Source organism: Accipiter gentilis, chromosome 3, assembly GCF_929443795.1.
Source record: "Accipiter gentilis chromosome 3, bAccGen1.1, whole genome shotgun sequence".
NCBI lineage: Eukaryota > Metazoa > Chordata > Aves > Accipitriformes > Accipitridae > Astur > Astur gentilis.
In genome coordinates this window covers 48,441,365-48,468,681 of record NC_064882.1, presented here as the reverse complement: position 1 = coordinate 48,468,681, position 27,317 = coordinate 48,441,365, and the positions used below count along the sequence as shown (strand labels likewise).

Sequence of the window (27,317 nt, the reverse complement as noted above, 5' to 3'; positions counted from 1 at the left end):
TCGGTATCACGGACCGGGAGAGCAGGAAATTGCGTCTCTACCGGGCCGTTAATTTAAAAATCCCTCTTTTCCTCACCACCCCCCCCCCCCCCCTCCACCTTCCCGACCCGCTCCCCGCCGCCACGGCGGCTGCGATCGCCGGCTCCCGGTCACCGGCTCCCGGCCCCGCCGGCGGCCGGTGGATGCGCAGAGGAGCGCGGCGGAGCGGGGGAGGGCCGGGCCGCAGGAATACGGGCCCCCGGCTTCTTCCCCGGTCCCACCCCCGGCTGCTTCCTCCGCAGCTCCCTCCCCTCGGCCTCCCCTTCCCCTCCGCCCTCCTCCCCCCCCCCCAAAAAAAAAAAAAAAAAAAAATCATCATATTCACCCACCCACTCCCCTTATTCCCATATTGATTTCCCCGCACGCGAATCCCAGCGCAGCGCGGCGAGCCCGGGCACCGGCCGTTCCTTCGCCCGTTCTTCCCGACCGGGACCGGGACCGGGACCGGGACCGGCTCTCCATGGAAGGGCAGGGGCTGCGGCCGGAGCGCCTCAAGTTTGCCCGGAGCGAGGTGCTGCGGGAGGTGGAGTTGGGGGGGGGGGGAGGTACGGGGGGGGCTTCAGCCGCCTGTCAAAGTTTTTAACTCTTTTTTTACCCCCCCCCCGCACCCTCTCGGGACGCCCCGATGGGTGCCGCCGCCACCCCACATCCCGCCCCCCCCCCCCCCCCGCACCACCCCCGGTCGGTGGAGCGGGGAAAGGGTGGGTGGATGGGTGGGGGGGTGGGGGGGTGGGGGTGTGTGTGCGCGCTTTAAATGCCAGCCCCCCGGGTGGGAGAGGGCCGGCTCCGCCGCGGAGAGGCGGGAGAACGACGGCCCCCGGCGGTCTCCGGCCATGGGGGTGAGCTGGGGCGCGGTGCCCCCGGCTCTGCCAGGGCGCTGAGCCCCCCGGGGGGGTGGGGTGGGGTGGGGGGGGCCGGGGAGGGGCGGGGGTCTGGGGAAGGTGGGGGGGGCTCCCCTCCTCCCCCCGCCTAGTCTTGCCTCCTCTCTCCCTCTCTCTGTCTCTGTCTCTCTCTCTCCCTCCCGGTGTTTGATCCCGCCGCGGCGCCCGCAGGGATGAGCGATGGAGGGGCCGAGCCTGGCAGGAGCCCCGTGCTGCTGGCCGAGCCCGGGGCCACCGGGAGGGCCCGGGAGAAGGCGCCGACCCGGGCGGAGCTGGAGAGCGCTCTGCGCGGCGGCGGCGGCGGCGGAGGAGGAGGAGGAGGAGGAGGTGGCGGTGGAGGCGGCGGTGGCTTCAAGGACATCCCGGGAACGTCGGCGGTCAGCCCCGGTTCCTCCAAGGAGTGCGCCCCGGACAGCGAGAGCCCGTCGGGAACCGGCGAGGCGGACTACTGCCGCCGCATCCTGGTGCGAGGTACGGGCAGGGTCCCCGGGCCCCGGCCCCCCCCCCCCTCCCTTCTCCGTTTCCCCCACCGCGGCGGGCACTTGGTCCCCGCCGGCCGGGTCCCCGCTCCTCGCCCCGGGACCGGGTGGCAGCGGGATGGGGCACCGCTCCCCGCAATCGCCCTCCCGCCGCCGCCGCCGCCGCCCCGGCACCGCTCCCGGCGCATCCCCGGCCGCTCCCGGGCTGCGGGCTCCGGCCTCCCGGTCCCCCGGTCTACTCCCCGCTCCGCCACCGCGGTTTTTCGCGGTTGCCCTCCGTGCGGCGGGGCCCGGGCCCGGTTCCCCCCAGCCCGCTCAAGCCGTGCGGTTCCCGGGAGCGGGGCCGGGCTGGCCGTGCGTGCCCGCCTCGGTTTGCGGCCGAAGGGCCGGGGCTCGGCCGGGGGCAGCGGGCCGAGCGGGGGGTCCCGGGGAGCAACGGCGGGGTCACGGAACGATACCACCCGCCGCCCCCCGTCCTCCCCCGGGCCGGCCGAGCCCCGCCGGGGGGACGCGCAGGCAGCGGGAGAGGGGGGAAAGCATCAGCTCTGCTTTTAAAGCGTTGTCGCAGGAGAAAAGCGTCATGGAGCGGCGGCGAGTTAGGGGCTATTTGGTTGTGGTTTGGTGTTTGTTGTTGGTTTTGGGTTTTTTTCTCCCCTTGTTTATAATATCACTCGCTCGGCCGGGGCTGGGGGGGGGGGGGGGGTCGGGGTACGCGGCGGGCCCGGCCCGGGGAACGGCGGGACCCGGAGCCTCGGGATGCGATCGCGTTCAGCCCACCGCCGGCCCCGGGGCTCGCTGGGACCAGCGTGTGTTTTATGGCAAACCCCGAAAAGTTCGGGGAGGGGGGGAATCTCGGCGGGGATGCGGCAGGCGGGGAGGTGCCGAGCGCTCCCCGGGTCGGGGCGCCGGGGGCGGCGGCGCGGCTCCATCCCGGGGCCGCGCCTGGGGATGCTCAGCCGGTGTGTCCCCCCCGCCCCGTCCGCCAAACCGGAGCCCGGAGAAGCTCCGCGGCTGCCCGGCCTCGAGCCCCGCGTTCGGGCAGGCCAGGGCGGTGGGGACCGGAGCCTCGGCCCCGGCTCGGCCGTGTCGTCCCTGCCCGCTGCCCCGGGGGCGGCGGGGCCCGATCCCGGTCCCTGCTCGTTCGCCGCGAGCTGGGCCTGGTACCGTTCGAGCTCGGCTCGGGCATCCCGGCTCGCCCGGAGGCTGCGGAGCGATTGCCGGCCGGGTTGCAAAGATGCCCCCCGCCGCCGGCCCAAGCCTCTTTCCCGGCTGTCGCGATAGGCGCCTGTCGCCGACAGCCCAACCGTCGCAGCCCGAGCCTTTCCCCGGGCACCTCGGCGGGGGAACGGGCAGCGCTGGGCAGCGGTACCCCCGGGATTGCCCCCGGGTCCTCCTCGGTGGTCGCCGAGGCCGCAGCCCCCGCCGGGGTCAGGCCGGGGTCAGGCCTCTCCTCCGCCCGGCCTCGGTCTTACCGGGGCCGCCCCGACGGTCCCGGGGCTGGGAGCGGGACTGGGGAGGGGGGGTGGGTTTCTCGATCCCCAACCCCGGGCCAGGGTCCCCGCTTCTGCCGGCCCCGGGGACCCTCGCCCGGCGGCGGCCGGTCTCACCATCTTGCCGCAGCCGCCACGGCGCGGACAAAATGGTGGCGGGGAGAAACGGAGGAAATAAACGGGAACGGAACCGAAATAGAGCGGGTGGGGGGGACACGGGGAGATGCGGGGGGTGGGGGGGAGAGCCGGTCTGCGGGGCCACGGGCCCGCCGGGCTCCCAGCCCTCCCCCGGCCGAGGGCCCGCTCCCCGGGAAGGGGCCGGTGCCAAGCGAGCCTCCAGGTTGGTTTCCCTGCAAAGTGGTGGTGGCGGTGGGTTTAAATTTTAATTTTTCTCAATGAATATATTTTTACCTATTTGTAACCCCCCACACCCCTCCAGGCGCGGGGTGAACCGGCAGCCGGTGCCGCAGGGACCGCTCTCCCCCATCCCCATGCCTGCCCCGGGGACGCCGCTCTTCTCCCCGGTCCCGGGGCTGCCTTCAGCTCCGGCCCATGCCCGGGACTCGCCCGCGGTGCCTTTGGTGGGAGCGGGGCTCTCGGGGGGGTGCAGGAGCCTCCTCCCGTCGGCGGGAGCCGGTTGGGAAGCGGCGGTGGTCCTCCGTGCGCTGGGACCGCCCGGAGCGGAGGAGGAGGAGGAGGGGGTTGCCCGGTCCGGGGCTCTCCCGGGGGCTCGGCCGGGCTCAGTCCGCTCACCGGTACGGTACCGGGGACCGATGGTGCGGGACGGAGCCTCCAGCCGCAGCGACGGGGCGCGGGGACGCGGGGGCTTTGCCCACGGAGGCGGCCCTGCCCGCCCGCCCATCCCCGTCTCGTCGAGGCGGCAGGGCTGGCGGGTGCCGTCGGACGCGGGCACGGCCGCGGGGTGCGGGCCGGCAGCGGGCCGGTCCTTAGCGGGGATTGACGGGACGAGGACTCGCCGGAGAAGCCAAGCCGGGCCGCTCGGGAGCTGGTCCCTCCCGGGGGCTGCCCCAGCTCTGTGCCCGGGGGGACGCAGACGGATGCGGGGAGCTCTGGATAGGGACATCCTGGTGCTGTTTGGGGTGCACTGAGAAGGGCTGCGGGCTCCTGTGCCCCCCCCAAGTGTTCCCCGATGTGTGTGTGCGACCGTGGCCACGCGAGCCCCTGGCACGGAGAGGGGTGGGTGTACGTGTTCGGGGCTGGCCGGGCGGGTGTGCGCCCTAGAAATGTCCTGGCAGCCGTGTGGGTGCAGAAACCCCCGTGTACACGGTGTGCGCGGTGTGTCCCTGTGCAGGGAAGAGGTGTCCTTCGTGCACACGGGTGTGCACGGTGCGTCCCTGGGTGTACGGGGGCGTCTGCGTGTGCCTGACTCCGCTGCGTGTGTTGGTGTGCAGGATGCGTCCCTCCTGGCCTGCTGTGCTGCACTGCAGGGCTGTAAAATCACTATTTACAAGCTCGGGGGGTCGGTGCCCCAGTGCTGCTGCCCGCTCGCCTTCCCTCCTGCTCCCCGACCGTGTCTGCCTGTCCTTGCCTCGTCATATTTAGCTGCTAGGGCAGAGGAGAGGTTGATCCCTATGGCACCAGAACTCTTTCGGGGGGATTTCAGTCCCAGACCTTGTCATGGCTGTGGTGCCATCAGGTGTAGCCCGGTCCCCAAGAATGGAACTTGTCACCACAGCCCTGCCAGAGAGGCTGGGGGCTGCTGGAAAACCCTGGGAAGCCACAGCAGGACCTGGAGGGTGTTGGGGGTCTGGGATCCAGCAGCTGGTGGGGGAAGGCTCTCAGGAGGGGGTTCCTCAGGCAGGATGGTGGTGTGCCCTTCCTGGCATGGGGGGATGGCTGTGGTCCCCCCAAAACCTGCACGGACGGGCAGCAGGGAAGGTCTGCGGTGCGCAATAGGGCTGCTGTGCCGTGGGGGGGGCGAGGGGCTAGGGAGAGGGGCTTTGCCTCTCCTCTGCCGAGCTGGCACCACGGGCTGTGCCCCCTTCCCTTCCCTCCGGAGCTGTGCCCGGCTCACTCCCCCCACCCCGTGCCCCAGCTGCCGGGGGGAAATAACAATAAATAATACCCGTAATAATGCCGGCAGCGCTGTGCAGAGCGGCGAGGGCGGAGGGGCAGATACTCGCAGCTGCGGCTGGAAAGCATGAGCGTCTCTGTTAGCTGCTCCTTGCTGGCAGCCCCGGCTGTTGTTGTGTCGGGGGACCGCAGCGTGGACGCGGGAGTGCGGACGTGGTCCGGGCATCATCTCTGCAAATGCTCTTTCCTTCACAAAATGGTTCCCAGGCTGGCATCCCGATCCCACCAGAGATACCTCCAATCCACTTACAACCCCTTTCCTTTCCGACAGCCCACCCGTGGAGTTTGGGGGTGCGGATCAGAGCCCATGCTCATGGTCCCACCGGACCCCCTCCCACCCTGGCCCTCCCCAAGCCCTCTGTGGCCCCGGTGCCTCCTTGCAGTGCCGTGCTCCAGCCCGGAGCAGGCTGGCTGTGCCGGGACGGCACCTCTGCCATCACACACGTACCACAACATAGCGGTGGGAAACTAGCTTCAGGATTGGAGTCCCTTTCCCGAGTCTGTGCTTGCTCCCCACTCCCGCCGTCCCCATGCCAGCTCCGCTGTCCCCATGCCAGCTCCATCACCCCTTCCCAGGCTGCTCCGCACTATTTTCCCCCTTCCTGCCCCACCGATTTTATAATCCTTTCATGCCTGAGTCAGCCAGAAAGAGAGAAAGCAATTTACCTCCAGCCAGGGCTGCTGGGGACCTTGGGTCCCTCCGGGCTTGGGGCTGCTTGCCCGGTGTGGCTTTTGTGGCTGGTTTTTAACCTGCAAGAAAGCCGCTGCGCAGAAACAGGGAGCTCTGCAGCCAGGGCTTACCCAAACCGGGCTCTCCACTGGTGTTACTGGTGCTTAGGGAAAGCCAGCACCGCGGGACAAGGGGCACGACGGGTTTGGGGTCTGGCAGGAACCCAGTGGGAAATTTCCAAGGCTCATTTTTTAATACCTGGTGCACCCCGGGCACACAGAGCCCATCGGGCACATCCCAGCCTGTGGAGCTGGGACAGGCTTCCTGGCACCTCGGGGCTCCGTGGATTTTTCTGGGAGAGCTCGTCCTTTGTCAGTGGAAAGTAAAGCCGTGGCTCCTTTGGAAGGGCTGCAAGCGGCATCCCACGGCATGGAAGGGGCTGTGCGGGGCTAATGCGGGAGCTGAACCCTCTGGCTTTTGTTTCCCGGAGTCAGGCCGTGGGCAGTGATAGCCCCGGCCTCGTAAAATCTGCTGCCGTGGGCAGCGGTAGCCCCGGCCTCGTAAAATCTGCCATGAGCAGTTTGGGGCACGCGGCACTTCCAAAACTTGTCCTTTAATAGAGAATTGCCTCAAAGTAGGAGCTGCTGCTTTTCAAGAGAATATTCCTTCAGTGAGAATAATTCTGGAAAAAAAAGAATTGTGATAGAGATAAAATTTTTCTAGTATTCCCAAGGAAGGACAGGAATGAAAAAAACAAAATATATTTTTAATTAAATAATCTTTAATTTGAACTCTTTCTTGGTGTAGAACTGTCTTCTGTTCTGGCTTTCAGAAACTATGATTTCTGTGATTAAACGCTCTGTTTTCCTTAAAGACTTTTTGGTTTCTATTTATCACTTAAAAAGAAAAAAATTAGGAAGACTTTGTTACTGTTCCCTGGAGGTTTATACAATTGCAGCATTTGGGGCCAGAGGGGACAACCAAACTATGGGATGTCGCCTCTTTTAGCCACAGCCTGGGGGATTTTCACAGTTCCTTCTGCAGCGAGCCCTGTCGCTCGATGGTGCAGCCGGTGTTTAATTCAGCTTTCACTCCCCCAGTAAGGTCTATTTGGAACCAGTTTCCCCAGTCCCTTTCCTCCCCAGCCCAGCTTTTTTCCTGACTGCCCTTCTCCCCGCTTCCCTCCCAGATGCCAAAGGGACGATCCGGGAGATCGTGCTTCCCAAGGGCCTGGACCTGGACCGGCCCAAGCGGACACGGACGTCCTTCACGGCGGAGCAGCTCTATCGCCTGGAGCTGGAGTTCCAGCGCTGCCAGTACGTGGTGGGCAGGGAGAGGACGGAGCTAGCCCGGCAGCTCAACCTCTCCGAGACCCAGGTAAGGGTCGTGGTGGCTTCTCCGTGGCGGGGACATCCCCGTGGCACGGCCGCACGGGGACAGGCGTGCCGGCCGCCGGCGTGGTGAGGGTGGTGGTGGGAGGCAGAGTGGGCAGAAAGTGGGGTTGGGGTGGGCGAGAGCTCTCCCGGGGGAAAGCTGGGGCTCAGCCGAGCCCACGGTCCCAAACCCGGGTGGAGGGGCTCGGCGCTTGCCGGGACGGAGGGGTGCTGGCCGGTGTTTCGGTCGGGAGCCGGGGCTGAGCGCGGCCGGGGGGCAAGCGTGCGTGGTGCTGCGGGCAATGGCTCTCCTCCACCCCTTCCTCTTGAGCCAAAGGAGCGGTCAGTTTAGGGTTATGGGGGGGGCGAGGGGCAGCCCTGAGCGGGGTCCGCAGGGACCCCACCCCGGCCGCCGTGCTGCTCCCCGTGGGCAGGGTCCCCCAGCTCCCCCGGGAGGGTCCGGCAAAGCGGGGAAGAGAAAAGAGCAGGAGGGTGTCAGCGGGGACCCGAGGTGCTTACGGCAGCACCCACAGCGTAGGATGGGCAAGCGGGGTCGGGCGTCATCGTGGGTGCTGTTGGGATCAGGCGTTCGGCTGTGTATGAGCTGGATGGATCCTCCACGGATCCTGCACCCTGCTGTGTCCCCCCCCCCCCCGCAGCCTCCGTGGCTTCGGTCCCCCGCTCCCAGTGGGGTGGGGATACCACTGGGGACTGTCCCTGCAGACCGGGGGACCCCTGGGCTGCGGCATGGCCTGGGCATTTCTTCTGCATCACCATGTGGGATGGTTTTTCCTGGATTTTTCCATCACCCCTGCGCGGAGCTTCACTGGCGGGGAGGGATTTTCCCGGTTCTCCTCTGCCGAGGTTTGCCCGGTGCAGGGAGAGCTGGGCGGCACGGCACAGCCTGGGCGAGCAGAGGTGGGAGAGGTTGCATGTTACTGGGAAGTTGGTGTTGATGTCTGCTAAGCAAAAAGTGCATCTGCCGGGGTTGCGATGGTTTCGGCTTAAAAAATTTATACAGGAATAGTAATAATAATAAAATTAATAAAGAACGCAGTGCAAAGCAGCACAGCTGGGACCTACAGAAATGACTCCGCCAGCCCATTCTTCCCCTTCTCTGGCCAGTAAAAGGCACATTTGGAGACAGCTATGTGGCTTCATTGCTTCAGATAGGAAATTATTTCAGTTTTTCCAAACCTCTTGTGGAACAAACCTGTCCCAGCTGTCAGCAGCCAGGCCCCCGGCTCCAAGCTCCCCTCGCGTGCCGAGAGGGCCTGATTTTGGGGAGACCCTGTTGCTCGGTGGTGCTTTGGCACTCGCTGTGCGGCCGCTGCACGGTCCTGCAAGGGGGGAGCAGAGCACAAAAAATAGTCGTTTTGTCTCTTTTGGTGGCAGAGCAGGGTTTTTTTTAGTAAGAAGCATGTTTCTGGCTATGGGATACGTGCAAGGAGGTGCTGGCGGCTGGCACGGCTGTGCCGCGGTTAGGAGCGAAGCACCCCGGTGAACTGGGTGCTGCATGGGGGTCCGTCTTCTTGGGGTCTCAGCCAAAGCCCTGGTCCCAGTGTCACCTCCACAGAGCTGGGAGGGACACGGGTGGGCTTGGCTGTGCCGTGCTGTAGGAAGAGCTTCAGCTCCCCGGCAGGCGTGGGAAGGGACGGGCAGCCGGTGCGTCTGGCGGTGGCACGGGGCAGAGGGCTGTGCTGAGCGGGGTGCTGGCTGCCGTAGCCCAGGGCCGGGAGGGCGCAGCCTCTCCGTAGGGACTAATGTTCGCTTATTTACTGCTTGTTTGGTGCCTCATTGCTGCCTTCAACACTCAGTGAGAAAATTCACACCCTGTAGGCCATGGCTGTCTCTTCTCCTCTTCTCTTCTCCTTCCTGCATCCTTTTTTTTCCATCTCTCTCCTTCATCTCTGTCTTTTTTAATCCCTTTCTGTGCTTTTCACAGCATTTCCTTCCCTGCAGCAAACTCCCAGTTGTACCTTCCCGGCTCCCCCCCGCCACCCGTCCCTCCCCAGCCACCACCGTGCCCGGGGATGGCAGTGCCAGGCTCGGTGCCCGGCTTCCTCCTCTCATTAGCGGGGTGCAGGTCCCCTTGGGTCAGGATTTCAGGCTCTCTGCACACTCAGGCATCACCCCCCACCCCGGCCCCTTGCCGTTCATGGCTGGGAGGTTTCCTCGGTCGTTGCAAGAGCTGGGCGACCGCAGGGTTTTACAAGACCCCTTAGATCTGGAGGGTATTGCATGGCTCCTTGCAGCATGCTGGTCCGACCTGGATGTGGCCTGGAGACTGGATTGTCACCACCAGCCACTCCTGTCCCACCAGGGTCCTCTGTGTCCATCAGCTCAGGCAGAGACAAATCCAATATTTGCAACAATCAGAGCATTTTGGGTACTTTTGGGTGTTTTTCCCCGCAGCGTTATCCAGGAGCAGCTCCTGGGACTTAGGGCAGTTCATGGTCTAATTGCTCCATCTAATGTTTTGTTGGTGGATTCCCAACCAGCAGCATCTTGTCACTCTTTCTTGGTTGACATTTGTGTTGTGTTGGTGGCTGGGACAGCAGAATGGATCCTTTCCATCCCTTCACTGGATTATATCTCGGTTTCGAGATTAGGAAGCCTTGCCCTGCCAGCTGCTCCCAACTTTGCTCTCTGCCAGGACCCCTGGACGTGATGGGAGCCCACCACAGGAGGGGAGAGCAAAGCGGGGGCACGAAGGAAGGGGCCGCCGAGGAAGGGTTTTTTGTGCCTGTAAATGTTCAGGGGGGAAGAATGATTCATCTCCGCTCCTCTGCGAGAAGAGAGTGGTGCAAACAGCGTGATGAGATAGGAAGAGACACGATGTCATCACAGCTGGAGAGCTGCAGCCAAGCGTCCCCATAAGTGGGTCCGCTGATCAGGCTGCGCCCCTGAGAAATCCTGCCGGAGCAAAAAAAGCCTCTTTTAGGCTCTTACGTTACTTTCCCAGCATCTGATCCTGGTTTTCGGCAGTCTTGGAGACAGGAGGCTATTGCTGCCTCTTGCAGTGAAGCCAGAATGGCCCACCTCCATGCTGGGGAGTAGAGATCTTCTTGCTTTCCTGCCTCTGGCCCCTGCCCCAGGGAGGGGGGATCACCCAGGATAAATGGGGGATTGCCCAGGGGAGAGGGGGGGCTCGCCCAGGCTCAGGCAGGGAGAAGCAGGACAGCCCCGGCCCGGAGCAGCAGCTGAAGAAGCTGCTGCCCATCGGCAGCCACTGTGGATGAGCGTGTCCTCCCCTTGGTGGTCACAGAGCCGCCCACCAGCATCCCGCCGTGCTCCCGGTCACCTTGCCATCCCTCCGGAGTGAGCCCCGCACCTCGTCCCTGTGCCTGCTCAGCCAGACCTGCTGCGCTGAAAGGACACGGGGGGAATTTCAGAGCCACCCATGCTCAGGCGAGGATGAGGAGGGTGCTTCTACCTGCCCCGGCTCTCTCCAGCCCGGGGAATTCGCCTCATCCCTCCAGGGAGCCATGTGCCTGCTCTGCCTCACTGGGAGCTGCTCGGGCTCCAGCCTGATGCCATTTCTGCTTTTTTCTAATTAATCCATGGACACGGTTAGTGTTAAATGACTTTAATTAGCCGTAGAATATTTTCATTAACATGTCAAGCAGCAGCCTGGAGATGCGGATGTGCCGGCTGCTGCATCCCAGGTGAGCTCTCGCGTCCCCGGCACGGAGAGCTGCGGAGGGGCCGCCCAAGCCCACCCCAGCACAATCCATCCAGAATCCAGCCCGTGCTCCGAGCACAGAGTAGCCCATATCCTTGCGTCCAGCTTTCTCCAAGCAACACATCCCGAGGCATTAGGGGAAAAGTGCCCCTTCTTAGTGTCATTAAGGGATAGAACATGCAAGGCAGAGAGGAGGCTGCGAGGCAGAAGGACCCCGGGGGGACGGCGGAGGGAGGATAATTCCCACAAATCCCCCAGCAGGAGGAGAGGCGGGATGGGCTGGCCGAGGGGATTTGCCTGGGCCAGGAGGCTTTGCTTTCTGGGTCAGGAGTTCAATGCCAGGCTCAGGTTCAAGTGACCTGGGGTATTTGCCAGCTCTTCCTGCCCTCATTACAGCAAGGACGGAGAAGTGACACTCATGTCGAACAAGGGCCCCTTTTGAGGGCCGGGCTGGTTGTATCAGATGTTCTCCACGCAGCACCCAGCTCCGAGCCTTGTCCCTCTGCCGAGAGGTAGCTCACCCCTTCCCAAAGGACAGGACCGTTCTCCTGTCCTCAGGAGCGCTGCTGGCGGCTCTTGGACCCACGCACCTCCTGGACGATACTGGTGAGCTTTTGGGCTCCTCGGCTCCTGTGCAGCAGCTGAAGACCCTTTGTAGAGGGATGGTGGGGCACAGAGTGGAGAGAGGTCTTAGCATCACAATTCTTGCCTGCCTGGCTCCTGGGAAGTCCGTGGATCCCCTGGTGTTTCCCTCGCTGCGACGGGCTCCATCACAGCTGGTCTGGCAGAACTTCCTCGGGACAAATTCCCGGGCCGTCCTTGGCAGAGACTGGGCTCCTACAGCTCCGTCACTGCGGGGGAACCAGTACCCCCGAGCATCCCGCGGAGCATGGGGAAGGTACTCGCAGCACAGAGTTTTCAGGACTGTGATCCCCCCAACATGGAGCAAAACGTACATGAGAAAGCAGCTGAGCCAGAGAAGGGGCGGGAAGGTCTATTTATAGCCCAGCAATTAAGTTGATGCCGTTAAAAATTAATCACACCTCAAGTCATTAACAACTATCAGTCCCTGCAGCGAGAGAACAATGAAACAATGGTTGGTGCCAGCACAAGTTGTCCTCTCACGGGGAGAACCGCAGGAAAGCTGTGGTCTGGAGGAGGTGAGAGTCATCCAGAGCTTGGCGATGGGAGCTGTGGGCTGGGGCTTCCCCAAGGCGCAAGAGGCAGGTAGGACCGTAATGCTGGCCTGCTTGCTGCAAAGCAACGCACTCCTCGTCCTTGGAGGGTATGGGCTGAGGTTCCAAAGCTTTGTTGGAAATCCCTTTTCTAGACTGTGCAGGAAATAGGTGTCATAGCCAAGTATATTCTTTTCTGAGGAGGCATCCATCCATCCCTCCATCCCTCCAACCACCCATCCATCCTTCCTTCCACCCATCCACCCACCATCCATCATGGTGCATAGGAAAATAGTCTCTAACGTCTTCTGTGGTTCGTGTTGCTTCCACCCAGCTGCTTCCGTAGCATCGCTGTTTCGTGCCGCAGGTGCTTACACTGACCGTTCTCCCGTGGGTAATTGCCCAACGGGGAATGTTTTCTCCCCTTGGCTTGGGGAAGCTGGCATTGTGCTGCGGGTCGGGGTGCCCCATCCTAATGCAGCCTGGTTTGAGGGGTGCTGCTCGCACCCCACCCCACCAGTGCTGCTCCCATCTGGGTGCTCCTGTCAGTCCCCCTGAGCCACTTCTGGTGGAGCTTTTTCTGGATGGGTTGAACTTACCAACCCAGCAGAAGGGTGCCCTGTTTGCCTGGAGCAGTTCTCTGCCAGACTGGGTCTGACCCACCTCGTCGAGGGCCCTGGGATGCTCCGGGGCTGGCCGGGGGGACATGGGGACCGGGGGATGGGGAGGCAGGTACCTGGGGAAAGCATCACGTCCAACCGCGGTAGGCTGCAGCCGGCTCCTGCTGCTAAAACCTTGGGTACCGAGTCTGTTCCGAAGCGAGTGGGTGGCAATGGGGGGATGCCAGCCTGAGTGACCCCATATTTAATGACTCCTGGGTCGGGTCCGGGTGCTGAAGATGTCCATCTCCCACTGGCCTGGAAGGGAGGGGGATCCTGGGTCGCGTTGCAGGAGGTGGCCTCTGGAGATGCCCAGCACCTGGGCATCTCCAATAGCTTCTGGGTCCCCTTCCCACATGCCAGCCCGTGTCAGAACATGCTTGGGGAGTAAACCTGCTCACATGGACGAGCTAATCCCATCCCCTCCCCGCGGCGGGGGCACGTGGTGGGGTTTACCCTGCAGCCACGGGGCCCTGGGCTGGTGGCAATAAATCTGTGGTATAACCAGGTACCACGTAGCGGCAGGACCAGGCTGGCACAGCCCGGCCGCTGCCTCCGCCTGCCCAGCCCCAGCCCCTCGGGTTCCTCCAAAATTCACCTTGTTGGCATTTTGGTTCCCAAAGCACATCAGGGAGCTGGGGAAGAGGGTTTGGGCGATGAGCACCGGCTTCTTGGTGGGGGATTGGAAAACATTTCTAAAGAGAGGAGAGGAGCAGCTCTCCTCAGAGGAGAACGAGGGGACCGTCTGGAAATAGGGCTCTTCTACAGGACTGCTGCTCCTGTGATGAATTAGATAACCCAAAATATCTGGGTACCTCCCCAAGCTCAGCTGGCACTAGGCAAAATAGCTAGTGTAAATAAATGTGAGATAATTAACTGAGATTTTTATCATTAAGCATTTTCAATCAAAAATGCCTGCACGGTGAAAAACAATTTCAGAATTTGTGATTGAAAATTTCAGTTCTAAATGTTGCAAGACGGCTGGGTGTTTCCAGAGAGATCTCCAAGGCTTTCTCAGCGTACTCCCTAAGGAAAATTGTTTCCTAAAAAATGACAGTTTCCAGTGGACATCAGTTTTGGTGACAGTTTTGGATCCAGCTCCGATGCTGGGGCAGGAACCCCAAATGCAATGGCCGGAACCCCAGCCACTGCCCGGGGTCCCACCGCTCACCCGCACCCTCTGGCTGGATGCTCCCACCCCCCCAGCTATATTTTGTTTTCCACTGGGAAAAAAACGTACCGGTTTGCTCTGTGCGTGGAAAATGGGAAGAAACACCACATCTGCGTGGATACTTTCCGCTGGATCCTGGTGTTGCGGGAGGAGACGTGACTGTGGGGACAGCCCTGCTGTCCCACCTGCCAACCACCCCCCCATCCCCCCGAAACTGGGTGCCAGTGGCCAAAAGGCCAAGGAGGGACTCTGCCGTGGGTGACACCACCCCGCACACTTCCACCGCAGCCGGTTCTGGGAAAATCCCGCTGGGTATCGGACCCCGGGGCTGGGGCTGTGTAGAGAATGTCCCTGCTGGGGAGGGATGGCCGGTGCCGGGAGGTGTCTCCCATCCATCCCAGGCTGCACTTTCCAAAACCCCAATAAATGGGGGAAATCCTCCGCCAGCTTTTGCCGGCACCTCTGAGGAGACGGGGGTTATCTCTACCTGATACCGGTGTGTTGGAGGATGCTCCCTCCGGGACACCTCGCTTTGGAGTCACCAGGCTGGATGGTGGAGGACACTTGTCCCCCACCAGACCTGCCTGCAGAGCCCCAGCCCCGTCTCTCCCTGCTCCGTGCGGGAGGACCCGGGAGGTTCCCCTTCTGTGAAGCAGAAAATATGCTGAATTTCAGAGCAAAAGCAGGTGGAGGGGATGCTTCTGGCTGGAGTTTTGGATCAGCACTGAGGCAACAGGCTGCTCTGGGGACAGGCACCTGGCCGAGGGCTCAGTCAGGGATGGTTCCCACCTCGGCTGTCCCCAGCACGCTGCCTGGCCGCAGGCTGGAGCTCCGTCTGGCTGGAAGCATGGCCCCAGCCATGTCTGTCCTGGGCTGCGGCACGGGATTTGGGGCGGGTGGCCCAGCTGAAGTGACCCCAGGTGCTGCCGGGGCACAGAAGGGTTGGAGGAGAAGCTGAGGGATGAATCCATCGCTGCTCAGCGCCGGCTCCCTGTTCCCATCGTGGCCGGGGAGAGGCAGCCGGGTCACGCAGCCGCCGTGCCGTTATGAAACCTCTGGCCGAGGCAGCTCTGGGCAGCGAGCCTGCTGGCTTATGCAATGCTGGGGGCCCGAGCCTGTGCCGAGCATCCGCCCGCCCCGGCCTCGATGGCTCCGTGAGCCCACGGCCCCACTCGGGATGGGGGGAGGAGGAGGAGGAGGAAGGGTGGCCAGGGTGCCGTGGGGAGACGGTGGTGCAGCACGCTGGGTTCCACCTTCTCCCCGTGCCGCGGCGGGCATCGGCTGATGGCGGTGGGAAGCTAATCCCGGTGAGGAAAATGGCCTCGTCCGGCAGCTATGAATAGTCCCGGATGGCCGGCGTGCCGGAGGCGCGCACGGCGTGGGACGCGTGACGGCGCTGGAGTCAGCCCCGGGGCAGGGCTACCAAAAAATAAACACCCTTAAAAAACAATAGCATATCCCCCAGCCCTGCCCGTGCGGGTGTTGGGGTCCGGGCGATGCCCATGGGTGTCCCACGGGAACACGGGCACCGTCCCGGCCAGCCACCAAGCACGGAGAGGCTGAAGGGCTTGGGAGTTTTGGGGGGCAGTGGGGGATGCTGGCGTGCGGGAGCGTGTGCACCGGCGTGAGCAGGGTTTATTGAGCAGGTATGATGTGCCCGCTGCCTGGGACCGGGGTGGGCAGAGGGACGGGGGCTTCGGGTTCCCATCGGCAAACCGTGATCGCTGAGGAGCGACGTCCCGCCGCTGCTCAGCCACGAGCCGGCAAAAATGCATCGGTTAGGTGCCAGATGATATAAAAAACTAAGACGTAGAGAGGGAAGGGCACTGCTCGCTCCCTGTGGCCGTATCCTGCTCTGCAGGGACCGGAGCGGGGAGGGGAGCGCTTTGGGCAGCGTGCTGGGATGGATGAGCGGAGCAGGCACAGTGCAAGGCAGTTACTGGACCGAAACACTCGGCCAGATCCCCGGATCCCCGAGCGCCGTGGGGCGATGGGCTTCCCCACCCTGCACCTTTCCATCCCCGGAGTGCACGGGGAGCTCGGCCTGCCGGCGAGGGGTCTCCATTGGGATTAACCGCTCGGAAATAATTTGTTTTGTAGCTCAGAGGTGTTAGATGGAGGGCAGGGATCAGAGCAGCATCCCAGCTCCCAGCGTCTTCAGGGCAGGCTCAGCCACCGGCGAAGGGGCTGGGGGAGGCGAAGCCCAGGCTCAGGCGCTCCCCAAGTTTGCGGCAGAGACCACCGGGCACCAAACCCCTCGTGTGCTCGATCCCGGTGCCGCCGCACTGCCGATAGCCGTGGAAAGCCACGCTCGTGGCACACAGACATCCCCACGGCTGCTCGTGACCCTGCCGGAGCCGTGAGCGGAGCTGCCTGCTCCCGCCGTGCCACGGCACGGGTGCTGCGTGCCGCCGGCCGCACCGCGCCTGGAGCTGGGAGCCTGCCCGGAGCTGATGCCACGGGCTGCGGCCGCTGCTCCGGTGGGTGGGAAGATGCCGTGACCCCGCTGCCTGCGTTTATTCCCGTCCCCGGAGCCCTGCCTGCACTGCTGCCCTCACCCTGCCCCTGCCTGACCGGGGAACCGGGATGCTGGGCGAGACCCTCTCCGGCAGCTCGGACAACTGCAGGGAGACGTGACCCCACGCAGATGCTCCAGTTTTTCTGGGGGGGCCGTGGGTGTCTGTGCGCGCGTACGGGCACTCCGGTGCGTGCACGCACGTTGGCGGGGCACGTGCGAGCACACGCGTGTGAGCGGGAGCGTGCGCGGAGCGGGGTGTGCGCAGGCACGCGGCGTGCAGCGCCCGCGACGGGGGGCAATGGTGGAGACCCCTCGGCGCGGGATGGGGCGCGCCGGCGGAGGTCTCGAGCGGAGGGGAGAGGGGGGGCTCGGCCGCCTGCGCGTCCATCCTGCTGCTTGGCGGGCAGACAGACGGACAGACGGTGCCTTTGCCGAACGGCCCCGCGGCGGCGCCCCGAGAAGTTCAGATGCTCGGTGACATTTTGAATCGCTCTCCCTTCGCGAGGGGAGCAGGTGACACCGAAGCTCTCCTGCTTTCCTCCCAGGCGGGGAGCAGCGGTGTTGCTCCACGGCGCGTGGGGAAGGACGGGGAGAGGCTGGGCCGCAGGGCGGAGGTTCCAGCGGGCTCCTGGAGCCGGTTCCTGGAGGATGAATCCTTCCTCAGGGAGGGAAACCGCAGGCAGAGAAAAAACCCCAGTGGGTGGAGAAATCTGTGGGTACGACTCTGTGACCCTCAGCGGGTCATTCAGTTGCGTAGTAGGCACTAGGGGGGTGTGTGCATTTAAAATAAAATAAAACAATACAAAATAAAATAAAATTTTAAAAATAAAAAATAATAGAATAGAATAGAACAAAATAAAATAGAATAGAACATAACAAAATAAAATAGAATAGAACATAACAAAATAAAATAGAATAGAATAAAATAAAATAAACCAGAGTAAAATAGGATAAAATAAAATAAAAATAAAATAAAATAACATAAAATAAACCCCTAGCTGCCCGAGTCAGACAGACCTGGGACCTGGAGGCATCACGGCCTGGGGGGGATGCGGGGACATCCAGCTGGGATCTCTGAGGTCTCCACTTCCCACTCCGAGGCACGCATTTTCCGAGCCAGCTCCGCTTCCCACTCCTAGGCAGATGTTTTCCAAGCCGGCTCTGCTTCCCACTCGCAGGCATGCATTTTCCAAGCCGCCCGGTGGCCCTGTGGACACTCTCACTGCAGTAAAAGCTGCTTGGGAGCGGAGGGAATTGCAATATTGCTTTCCCGGCGGCAATCAGCGCTGTTTCTGCACTTTCCTTGCTCTTCTCCTTGGAAGGCTCGCTCCATGTTTGGGCAGCATTACCTTTGGTGCTGCTCTTATGTGAGCAGCAGGGGAATGGGCCAGGGGAAAGCTTTTTTGGGAAAGAAGGAAAAATATAAATATTTATATGATAATATATAATATGTATGTTTTTATATATATATAAAAATAGAAAAAAAATATTTTCAGCCTTTATATCCCTGCTCCAGAGCTGCTGCACCATGCTGCCAGCTCCCCTGAGACCCTTCTCCCGGCAGTTTGGGATTTGTTTGTTGCGGTTTCTTCTGCCTTACTCCCAGTAAATGGGAATGTGATGGGAGTCACGTAGCCTGTGATGGTTGAACTTACAACCTGAGGTCCTCGGGGGGTTGAGTTGAGCCCTCTCGGGTGCTGCTGGGTGACAGCAGGACTTGCGAGGAGAGGAGGAGAGGGGGACGGGGCGAGAGGCTCCGTGGTGCCGCGGGCAGGGCTACCAGCTGGTTTTCACACCACGCACTAGGAAGCACCTCCTGAAATGATCAGGCAGCAGGTTTCAACCTTCCAAATTGCTTTTCCACCCAATATGCACTCGAGGTCTCATACTCTTAGTCCTTGCTAGTTGGACACCATGTCCAGCCTCTCCACCAGCAAGGGGAGGGTTGACCTTGCTCCCAGCAATAGGTATCTTCAGCTTCTGATGCGGTGAAAAGAGTGGGTGGAAAGAAAATCTTGCGTGGGGGACAGGAAAAGGGGATCTGGGACCCGCAGCTATGGGTGGGTCAGTGGGATGGTGGTGGTGTTTTATTGTACGCTGAGGACTACTGTAATGAGTCCTGAAGGCGTTGGGTGACTGTCAGTCTGGGACAGACTGGGCAGATCTGGGGTTATCTCCTTCCCTTTCTGCTGGTTGTTGTCTCTGCCATTTGAGTCTGCCTTGCTTCAGCCCAGCGATCACATCCTACCTCTGCCCACTCTGACAAGAAGTCCACTGCTCTTACCAGTCTCTCTCCTGCTGCAGAGACCGAGCAAAGCAGAATTTCCAGATCCAGAAACATGAGGGGTTTCATCCCGAGATCCCTCCAGCCACTCACTCACCCTATGGGAAGGTGGACAGTAGATCAGGCCACAGTAATTGATTGGATATCCAGTGCCAGGACTCCTTCTCCAAACATTCACGTAGACTTATAAATCTGCAGGTCGTGCTTATCCTCATACCTTCAGCATCATGCTTTTTCTTGCATGCCACGTCTCCTAGGGCTTTCAGAGTCATCTCCTCTATACGGCTTGCCTCCTCGCTGTCCTCTGAGAGTCACCTTCCTTTTCTGGTGAACGCATGACCTCTCACGTCCTGCTCTTCAGTCACATCCAAGTGCGTCTTGTTGTCTATTTGTCTGCATCCAGGCTTGACCTGACTGGTCTGTCACTTGTGGTCCTGGATCCCACAGCCCCAGGCAGGGGACTTGCAGCCGCCGGGAGCCGTGGGCTCTTCCTGGGACTCCTCCGGAGCAGGAGAAGGCTTCTCCCCCACTGCCCGTGTCCTCCCCAGCCAGCTGTCCTGGCTGTCCCCCAGCGTGACCCATCGGGAAACTGGCCTTTCTCTCCATTCCTAGGGAAAGGGTGTCCTTGGTCTCACTTTCTTCTTCCCCACCAGTCTGGCAGGAGAGCTGGAGGTGGTTGGTTTCCTCCGACAGCCCTTCAGTTATCCACCGTAGCTCACCGGGTTGGTAACTGAGAAACAAAACATCGCATGCAGGGCTACATTACCTCCTCCAGAGATATGGAGATGTGGTGCCCACTAGGGATGTGCCAGCACCGTCCTCCCTGCTCTTCCTCCAGGCCAGGCTGGGAAGGGTGTCATCACCATGTCACAGGCACGCACCAGTTCACCCAGTAACTTGGATGAGGAAGAAAGCTGCTTTTTTAGAGAAGAAAATGAAGCAGACATTGGCAAAGCACTCGCTAGGGTGGCTGATGGGGAGTTGTGAATGAAACCAGAGCAAAAGTTGAGTAGTGAACTTGCAGTGTGGAAGAGAAACTGTAATGGGAGACGGTGGAGGACATTGCTGAAAGACGAAGGATCGAGGCTGGAGGGAAATTACTCAGGACTTGTCAAGGACTGCATCTGGCTAAGCTTATTTACATCTCCAGTGATAGGAACTCGGGGCTTGATCATAATGGAGGATGAAAAGGACATGGATCTACTAATTAACGAGAAGCCATATATGAACTTCAGCCATGAAGGCAAATGTGATCCTGCTCGTCTGATATGTCACCAGTGCAGATGGGGAAGAGCTCACGTCAGTCTACGAGGCATGAGGAAACCATATTCAGCATAGCACGTTCAGCTTGGGTCAGGGTGTTCAAGGGTGATGGGGGCAGAGAGGAACTGCAGAGGTGTGTCAAGGACGGGAGAACCTCCTGCGAGGGGACCAGACGTAGAATGAGGGCAGGGAGGGCTACAGAAAACTTCTCTCTGTACCTATAGATGGAGGTGCAGTCATCACCAAGGGCATCAGCCAGCCCTAGCGAAGGAGTGAGAGCAGAGGATATCCAGGCTGGGAGTGAGGAGGTGCTGGGACTGTCTCCCAGCAGCAGCACTGGGAAAGAGGAACCCAATGGGTCCTCTTCCCCTGAGGAGCACATTGCCACCCTTCCCCAGCTGAACCCCATGTCCGGACTTTTGAGACGGTTGTCACCTCCACCCTTTCTCCTTCCTGTCCTTTAGTGTTTCCCCTTATGTCCTCATAAGTGGTGTGGAACTGGGTTTTGGCACCAGAAATTCACTCACATCAATATCCACCTCTATTTATATTGATCTATTTATTGGACTTGCCCAGCTCTATTGCTATTAATTGTTGGTATTCAGCATCATACCCAAACAGATGACTGCTGCCCCTGGAAATTTCCTCCCCAGCTGACCAAGAAGAGCTCCCAGGAGAAGCAGCAGCACAGAGCCAGCACAGAACAAAAGCCAAAACACCTGGGAAAAATGAGCTCCCATGGGAAGTTGGAGGTGGAGGAGGAATCGAACAGACCTCTGGAGACCCTGACAAGGGCCCTTGGCTTTTACTGAGCTCTGTTTCTTTTTCACAACCTGCAGAAGACACCAGAATGTAAGAGCTGGCCTTAGGGGACACCAGGGCTGAGGAGCATGTCTCTACTGGTGGCTGGTGGGGGATGAGTAGAGAAAACAATAGTCAGGGTGTAAAGCGGTCCTGTCCTTGCCATGTCTTTCCAGCCGCTGGCGTCTTAGGGAGCGCTCACCATGAGGAGCTACCCACATCTTCATGTTAAATCTTGATGGATCTCTTCTCCCGCAATTTTTCCGATTCCCTTCTTCAGCCCACTTGCATTTTGGCTTCCAGGACGCCCTGAGGCAGGGACTAACACACTCTGTGCTGCGCAAAGGGGCTCTGCCTCCTTCCTCACTCAGGTTTCCAGCCACTACCTGGTGACCACGCCTGATGCCTCCTAGTCCTTGTGTTAGCAAAACCCCTGACTCCCCGTGGCTGGTCCCCTTGCCTGTATCACCTGCGATGCTGCAGAGTGAGAGCCCGCTGCGCCTGCCCCTTCCCGTGGGGCTTGGTCCTTCCTTCTGCAGGATGCTCTGATGTCTCTGCTTGCCCTTCTCTGACGTGCGGTGACGGGGCTGTGCCTCTGCTCAGATAGCTTGCTCCGAAGTCAGGAAGAGTGGTAACTGATTGACTGACACCCTGCCCTGGCTAGTGCTGATCGGCATGATGTCAGATGAGATATAAGGAAGAAATTTTTTAAGATGTGGGTGGTGAAACACTGGACCAGGTTGCCCAGAGAGGTGGTCGATGCCCCAACCCTGGAAACATTCCAGGTCAGGTTGGACAGGGCTCTGAGCAACCTGATCTAGTTGAAAATGTCCCTGCTCGTTGCAGGGGGATTGGACTAGGTGACCTTTAAAGGTCCCTTCCAACCCAAACTACTCTATGAGTCTATGATTCTGTGTCCTGCAGCCTTCTGCCGTGTCAGAAGCTGTGATTCTGAATGCTTTGCAATGCAGAAAGCTTTGCAGGGGCTGTCTGTGCCTCAGTTTCCCTTTGCACTGAAACCTGTGTGCAGCTGGAGAGGTTCTCAGATCCATCAGCATCCTCGAGGGTTTTCCTGAGCTCTTGCTCTTCCAGAGTTGGCTGGCTGGGGGATGCTTTGAGCGGAGAGCGCTGGGGCTGGGGCATTTCTGTATGGCCTTGCATCGGACCTTCATTAAGACATCAGTAATGACAAGGGATTGCGGGGCTGTGTGAGTCCCGTTCGGCCCCTCTGCCTGCGCTTTGGGGCTCTGCGCTCCCCAGAATTCGGCAGCTTGAGGAGGTCCCCACCAGAAAAGCTGGGGGGCTGTTAATTCTGCGTCAGGACGCTGTGTCCCGGGACACAGGGCTGTGGGAGCACACAGCCCTGCCCAAACCTGTCCCGCTTGCCGGCATGGAGGGACAGATGGGGATGGTGGGGAGGGGACGTCAGCCCTGGGGACCCGGCTGGGCTGTGACATGAGCCCAGTAGTCCCGGTGGCAATGAGGGATCCAGGGTCCCTGTGCTAAGCCGAGGTGTGCACGGGCAGGGAATGGGCAGAGAGCTTTCGCGTGGGACCCCGCGGGTAAGGGGGGTAGGACGTGGGCTGTCAGCGGCCTGTGGTCCCAGGACATTTCAGCTGTGGGATATTTAGCTCAGGCCCATGGTCCTGGTGTCCCCCCCATCTCCAGGTGACACCTCCCTCCGCTCCTCCCCGAGCATCCCCAGCCTCCGGCCGGCTTCGCCAAGACATCAGCTCCACTGTTCTGTCCCTGGAAAGGGGCCGGGGGGCTGAGACCTCCTCTACCCCCACGCTCCATTAGCTCTGTACTGTGGGTCTATTGTGCCAGGGGATGCGCGAGGGCCGTGTCAGTGAGCGACTGTCCTGCCCCGATGAGTTTCCGATGACTCGGATGAGTTTGAGACCCGCTGGCCCCGCAGCAGACGGGGACGAAGCCTGTGCCGATGGGCTGGGGTTTGCTCCCGGGGTCCCAGCCAGCGCCCGACTCGTCTGCTCCTGTCCGCCATGCTCTAATCCGAGTGTCTTCCCATCCGTCTCCTTCCCTCACCTCCATCTCCGTCCGTCTGTCTGTCCCTCACGCCTCTCTCTCTCTCTCTCTCTCTGCCTCTCCTACCCCTCTGCTCTGCCAGGGAGGGACAGAAGCGGGGGGCTGCCCTCCCAGGGGAGAGGTTAGGGGGTGCGGGGGCAGCCGCAGGGGGACGGGAGCTGCGGGCTGGGGACCGGGTCCACGTCCCACCGGGGGAGTCAGGTGCCGTTTTGGGGCAGGGGGGTCCCATGGGGCCTCAGCCTGGACTCGCTCCTTGCTTTGGCCGGGGGCAGGTTGGGGTGGGGATGTCCCCAGCTGGGTTCGGGCACAGAAACGGGTCTGTGCCCAGAGATCCAGGGCCACCAGAAGCCATCCTGTCCCCTAACGTGTTCCCCTCCGCTGTAGCAAGGCCAGGGACACTCCACCCTGCCCCTTGGGGAAACAAACTTGGGTTTGATGACCATCACGGAGGAGAATCCAGCACGTCCCATAGCTCAGGATCCCCGGGAGAGCCAGCACAGGGCAGAGCTGGGCAGCGGTGGGGTGGCTCGGCCCCGGGCTCCCACCCCTGGGCTCCCACTCCTAGGCTCCTGTCCCCAAGCTCCCATCCCTGGGCTCCCATCCCTGGGCTCCCATCCTTGGGCTCCCATCCTTGGGTTCCCATGCCCAGGCTCCTGCTTCCAGGATCCTGTCCCACTCCCTCCTGGCACCTGCAGGAATTTGCCATTTCCATGGAAGCGGCAGGCGGGAGCGACTTTTCCGCAGTCCCTGTGGCGGGGAATGGATCTCGCTTGGGCATTTATTTTAATACGTCTCTCTCTCTCTCTCTCTCTCTCGTATCTCTCACTCTTTCCTGGTTCTCGCCTCTCTTTCCCTGGCCCCCCCGCGCTCTCTTTCCGTCCGTGCCTTTCTGTCCCCCTGCCCCGTCCGCCCCCGTCCCCCGCTCCCCCCCTCAGGTCAAGGTCTGGTTCCAGAACCGACGCACCAAGCAGAAGAAGGACCAGAGCAGGGACTCTGAGAAACGCTCCACCGCCACCTCCGAGTCCTTCGCCACCTGCAACATCCTCCGGCTGCTGGAGCAAGGCCGGCTCCTCTCCGTCCCGGCCCCCCCCAGCCTCCTCTCTCCCACCTCCAACCCCATCGGCAGTCCTACGGGCAACGGATCCAGCTTGGCCACCCCGGGAACGACCTCGCCAGGGCTCGGCGGCAGGAGCAGCCCGCCGGGGCCGGGAGCCTTCAGCCTACAGGTCCCTTCCCTCGCCTCTTCCTCCTCCTCCTCCTCCTCGCCCAGGCTGCCGGCCACCCCGCTGTGTTTTGGGGGGCCGCTCCTGGGCAGCCTGCACGACCTCCCGGGCGCTTACGGACTGGGCACTTCTGCTTTTGAGCCTTACACGCGGCTGGAAAGGAAAGACAATTCTATACCCAGCAAGAAGCCAAGCCCTTAAATCAAAATGAGTGTCAAAAGGCCTCCCCCCCGCCATCCCCCGTGCCCCCACGCACCCCACGCCCCGCACCGGGGTTCCATTTGGCAAACGGGATGTGGAAGACTGTTTACCGCCCGTCCTGGGGTGCGTGCGAGTGTGCGCACACGTGTGTGAGCGTGCACGCCTGGCCCCCGTCCCAGACACACCAATACAGCCGTGGATGACACCCTGCAACTCCTCGCCCCTGGGGGGCTGATGCTGAACCCAGTCATGCCAAGGTGGAGGGGGGTCCCTGGGTGTCCCGTGTCACCGGTGCTGTCCCGTCCTTCGCTGACACCGCTGGATCTGCCAGGGCCACGTTCCTCCCCTCCAGGTATCGCCCGTTCAGGGTCTGGAAGACGATGCTGTGGTCTGTGCTGCGCGGGCTGGGAGAGGAGCAGCTCTGGGGGGGGGATTTGGGGGGTTGCTGATGCCCCGTGGTCTTTCAGTGCCTCTTACGGGTGGGACCACAGAGCCCCGGTCCCTCTGGACTGTCACCCCGGGGCCCGCGGTGTTGGGGTCACTGCCGAAGCCCTGGGGAGCGGGAGGGCACCCCGAAAGGGAGAGCGCAGGGCAGTGCCGGGCTCTGTCTCTGCCCGGCCGTGGTGTCCTTGGGTGAGCCTTGGGCCTCAGTTTCCCCACCTGCAAAGGGTTTTGTGTTCTGGCTGAGGTTGTCTGGGAGCATCCCGGTGGCTCTGGTGGTCCCGGTCCCCTCTTCCAGCAGGGAGCACTGCCCCCATGAGATGCTTGGCCCCCCAGCCCGGGGCCAGGGCAGGTGGGGGGTCTGTGGGGGACCGATGGTGCCGGTGATGTCCCCAGCCCCCCGCACCAGTGGTCCCTGCTCTCAGGAGCCAGCGGCCGCCCTGACTCGTGAGACAACCCCAGGCTCCTCTGTGCCTGCTCATGCAGAGCCAAACCACCATCCCAGACCCTGTTTTGGTGCTGTCCCACCCCGGCAACCCCCAGGGATGCTGGAGGAGCCTCCGACCTCCCTGAGGGGGTTGCGGAGAGCTGGGGCCAGGCCACCATCCTGCCCCCCACCAAGGAAAACCCACCGAGGAGGACGCGGACACGTGGGCACTTGCGATGCTGGGATCTGCCCCCCTGGGTGGGGTCGGGCCGGGCCACGGAGGGGTCTTTGCCATCAGTGGGAGCCCGAAGTACCCCCAGCCCCATCCTGGGGTGCTGGGTGCTCAGTGCTGGCACTGCAGTGAGCCCCATCCTGAGCACTGGCCCAGCAGCAGTCCCCCCCTCTTGCTCCCATCACCCAGCAGAACCAGGGTCCAGTCCTGAGAGGTGCTGAGCACCCACTGCCTGCGAAGGCAGTGCCCTGCCCTGGCCCTCGGGCAGCCTCGGCTGCTCTTCCCACCTCAGCACCCTGATCCCAGAGGGTGACGACGGCTTCCCGTGGAGCAGGATTCGGCCTCAGGTGTGCGGTGCCAGGGCCGTTCTTGGGCAGGGCATGGCTTGGGAATGTTGCGGTGGGAACGAGTTCCAGAGGGTTAATGGTGGGCTTGGAGCTCCACCAGGGGCAAAAACAAGATGGGAATTTCATGAGGTGGCCCTTGGGGAAAGGGGCAGCGTGGCCCCCCTGGCATGGGCTGAGGGAGGTCTACGCTGGGCAGAGTCTGGCCCTTCTGTGGTGTGAGCATCGCCGTGGCAGGATGCTCTGCGGTGGCATCACCGTGGCAGGACACCCTGCAGGGACCCCGCTGTGGCAGGAGTGGGATGATGCCCTGAGCCCCCTCCCAGTGCCCAGGAGCTGCTCATCCCCCCACCCTGCACACCCCCAAACCAAGGGGCTCCTGCGTCCTCCTGCTGCGGTTTAATGTATAATGATTTTTGCCACTGAGCTAACCCCCCCAGCCTGGCCCGGGCTGAGCATCGTGCGTGGGCTGCAGCCCCCCCAGCCCAGGCTGCTGCTCTGTAGGGACCGGTCTCTAAGGGGGACACAGCCGCTAGCCCACGTGTTCCCAGGATTTTGCAGGGAAATATTTAAAATAAATGATTTTATGAAAAGGTTTTGGTGATTTTTATTTTTCCTTTAAATCAAGCGTTTCTATGAAATAGTATTTATTGTTCACCTCACGTCTGGAGCACTTTATGGGAGTGAGCCCGTAGGTCTCGCGCTGCTCTGTGGAGCTCAGGAGAGGTTGGCACCCCCCAGCCGCAGGTGGGGAAACTGAGGCAGGGTTTGCCCAGGGATGCAGAAAGCAGGGACAGAGTTTGGTTCACAGTGATGAGCTCCCCTCTCCCGCCCGGCTCAGACCACAGCTCGCTGCCAACACCTCCATACCTCTCCCTAAATGTGGTATTTGCCGGATCCTCCTGGTGCCCCGGGATGCTCAAACCCCGACAGCCCGATGCCGTGTTTGAATGAGGTTTTGGATTTCGACAGGACAACGATCTTCTCCCTTCCCCTCGTCACTTAATTTATATTTATATCGCCGTTCTTCATCCTTCCCCCATCTGCAAATGTATTTAAAGACAGCGAGCCGAGGCGGGGAAGCCATGCCGGCCAGGCTACGCCAAGATGGGGCAATCCTGCCTGCAATCCTCCCCCGGGACTTGTTTTGCTTTGGTTTTCCCTCTTCTCCCTGGGAGCAGCTGAATTTCCCAAGGTTATCGGACCCCGGTTCCTCCCACCCTGGGCTCACTGGGAGGAAACTTGGTCCGCTTTGATGGAGAAGCGACCCCCTCGCACCTTCACGGGTGGAGGAGGTTTTGGGCCATTTCAGAGAAAGCAAGGTCCAGTTTTATTTTCAAAGTAGCCCTCCAAAACCTGGGAGTTTTGGGGGGGGTCCCCGGTGTGTTTGCCCAGCTCGGGGCATCCTTGTGTGTCTCCTGCATCATCCTCCCGCTGCTCAGCGGGCAGAGGGAGAGGTGGAAAGCGAGGCAGGGAGGCCGCGGGCTGCCCTGCAGCGAAACGGCAAGCTCTTTCCGCAGATTTAAACCCAAATGCTGCTTTCACACAGGCCCCCGAATCTGATCCAAAGCTGCTGCTTCTCCAAAGTCTCTTCTCCCAAAGGAAACAGCCCCAGCGAAGCCGTCCCGGGGGATGAGGGGGGTTAGGAAGGTCCCGTGGGGAAACCGGCTGGTCCCAGCCTGCCCCGCTCCGCTCGCCTCCGGCCATTGGGAAAAAAAAAAAAAGTACTGGATGTAAAACTTTAACGAATAATGTGGTTTCTTATGGTTTCTAATGGTTAATAAAAGTCACGTCCTGCCTCCTGCCTCCTCCTCCTCCTCC

The 27,317-nt window shown here is 61.4% G+C and overlaps 1 protein-coding gene across 3 annotated transcripts; it reads left to right on the top strand.

Annotated features, from left to right (window-relative positions):
• The first annotated feature begins 368 nt into the window (after positions 1-368).
• Positions 369-27,241, top strand: VAX2 (ventral anterior homeobox 2). 3 transcript variants are annotated; one of them, XM_049830914.1, is made up of 4 exons: positions 369-550; positions 1,092-1,391; positions 6,843-7,030; positions 23,564-27,238. In XM_049830914.1, exons 2-4 carry the CDS (start codon positions 1,094-1,096, stop codon positions 24,050-24,052), a joined length of 975 nt encoding a protein of 324 aa, XP_049686871.1. In that variant the 5' UTR covers positions 369-550; positions 1,092-1,093; the 3' UTR covers positions 24,053-27,238. The 3 variants fall into 3 exon arrangements, with proteins under 3 accessions (XP_049686871.1, XP_049686863.1, XP_049686853.1); XM_049830906.1 differs by lacking the exon at positions 369-550 and adding an exon at positions 778-878 and having other exon boundaries at positions 6,843-6,969; positions 23,564-27,241; XM_049830896.1 differs by lacking the exon at positions 369-550 and adding an exon at positions 778-878.
• Positions 27,242-27,317: the final 76 nt, after the last annotated feature.

Excerpts from the sequence above, each read along its gene's own strand:
- VAX2 (XM_049830896.1), top strand. The coding sequence starts at position 794 with ATGCCAGCCCCCCGGGTGGGAGAGGGCCGGCTCCGCCGCGGAGAGGCG. Across the intron at positions 879-1,091 it reads GGCGGTCTCCGGCCATGGGG|GGATGAGCGATGGAGGGGCC; the intron begins GTGAGCTGGGGC and ends CGGCGCCCGCAG. Across the intron at positions 7,031-23,563 it reads TCAACCTCTCCGAGACCCAG|GTCAAGGTCTGGTTCCAGAA; the intron begins GTAAGGGTCGTG and ends TCCCCCCCTCAG.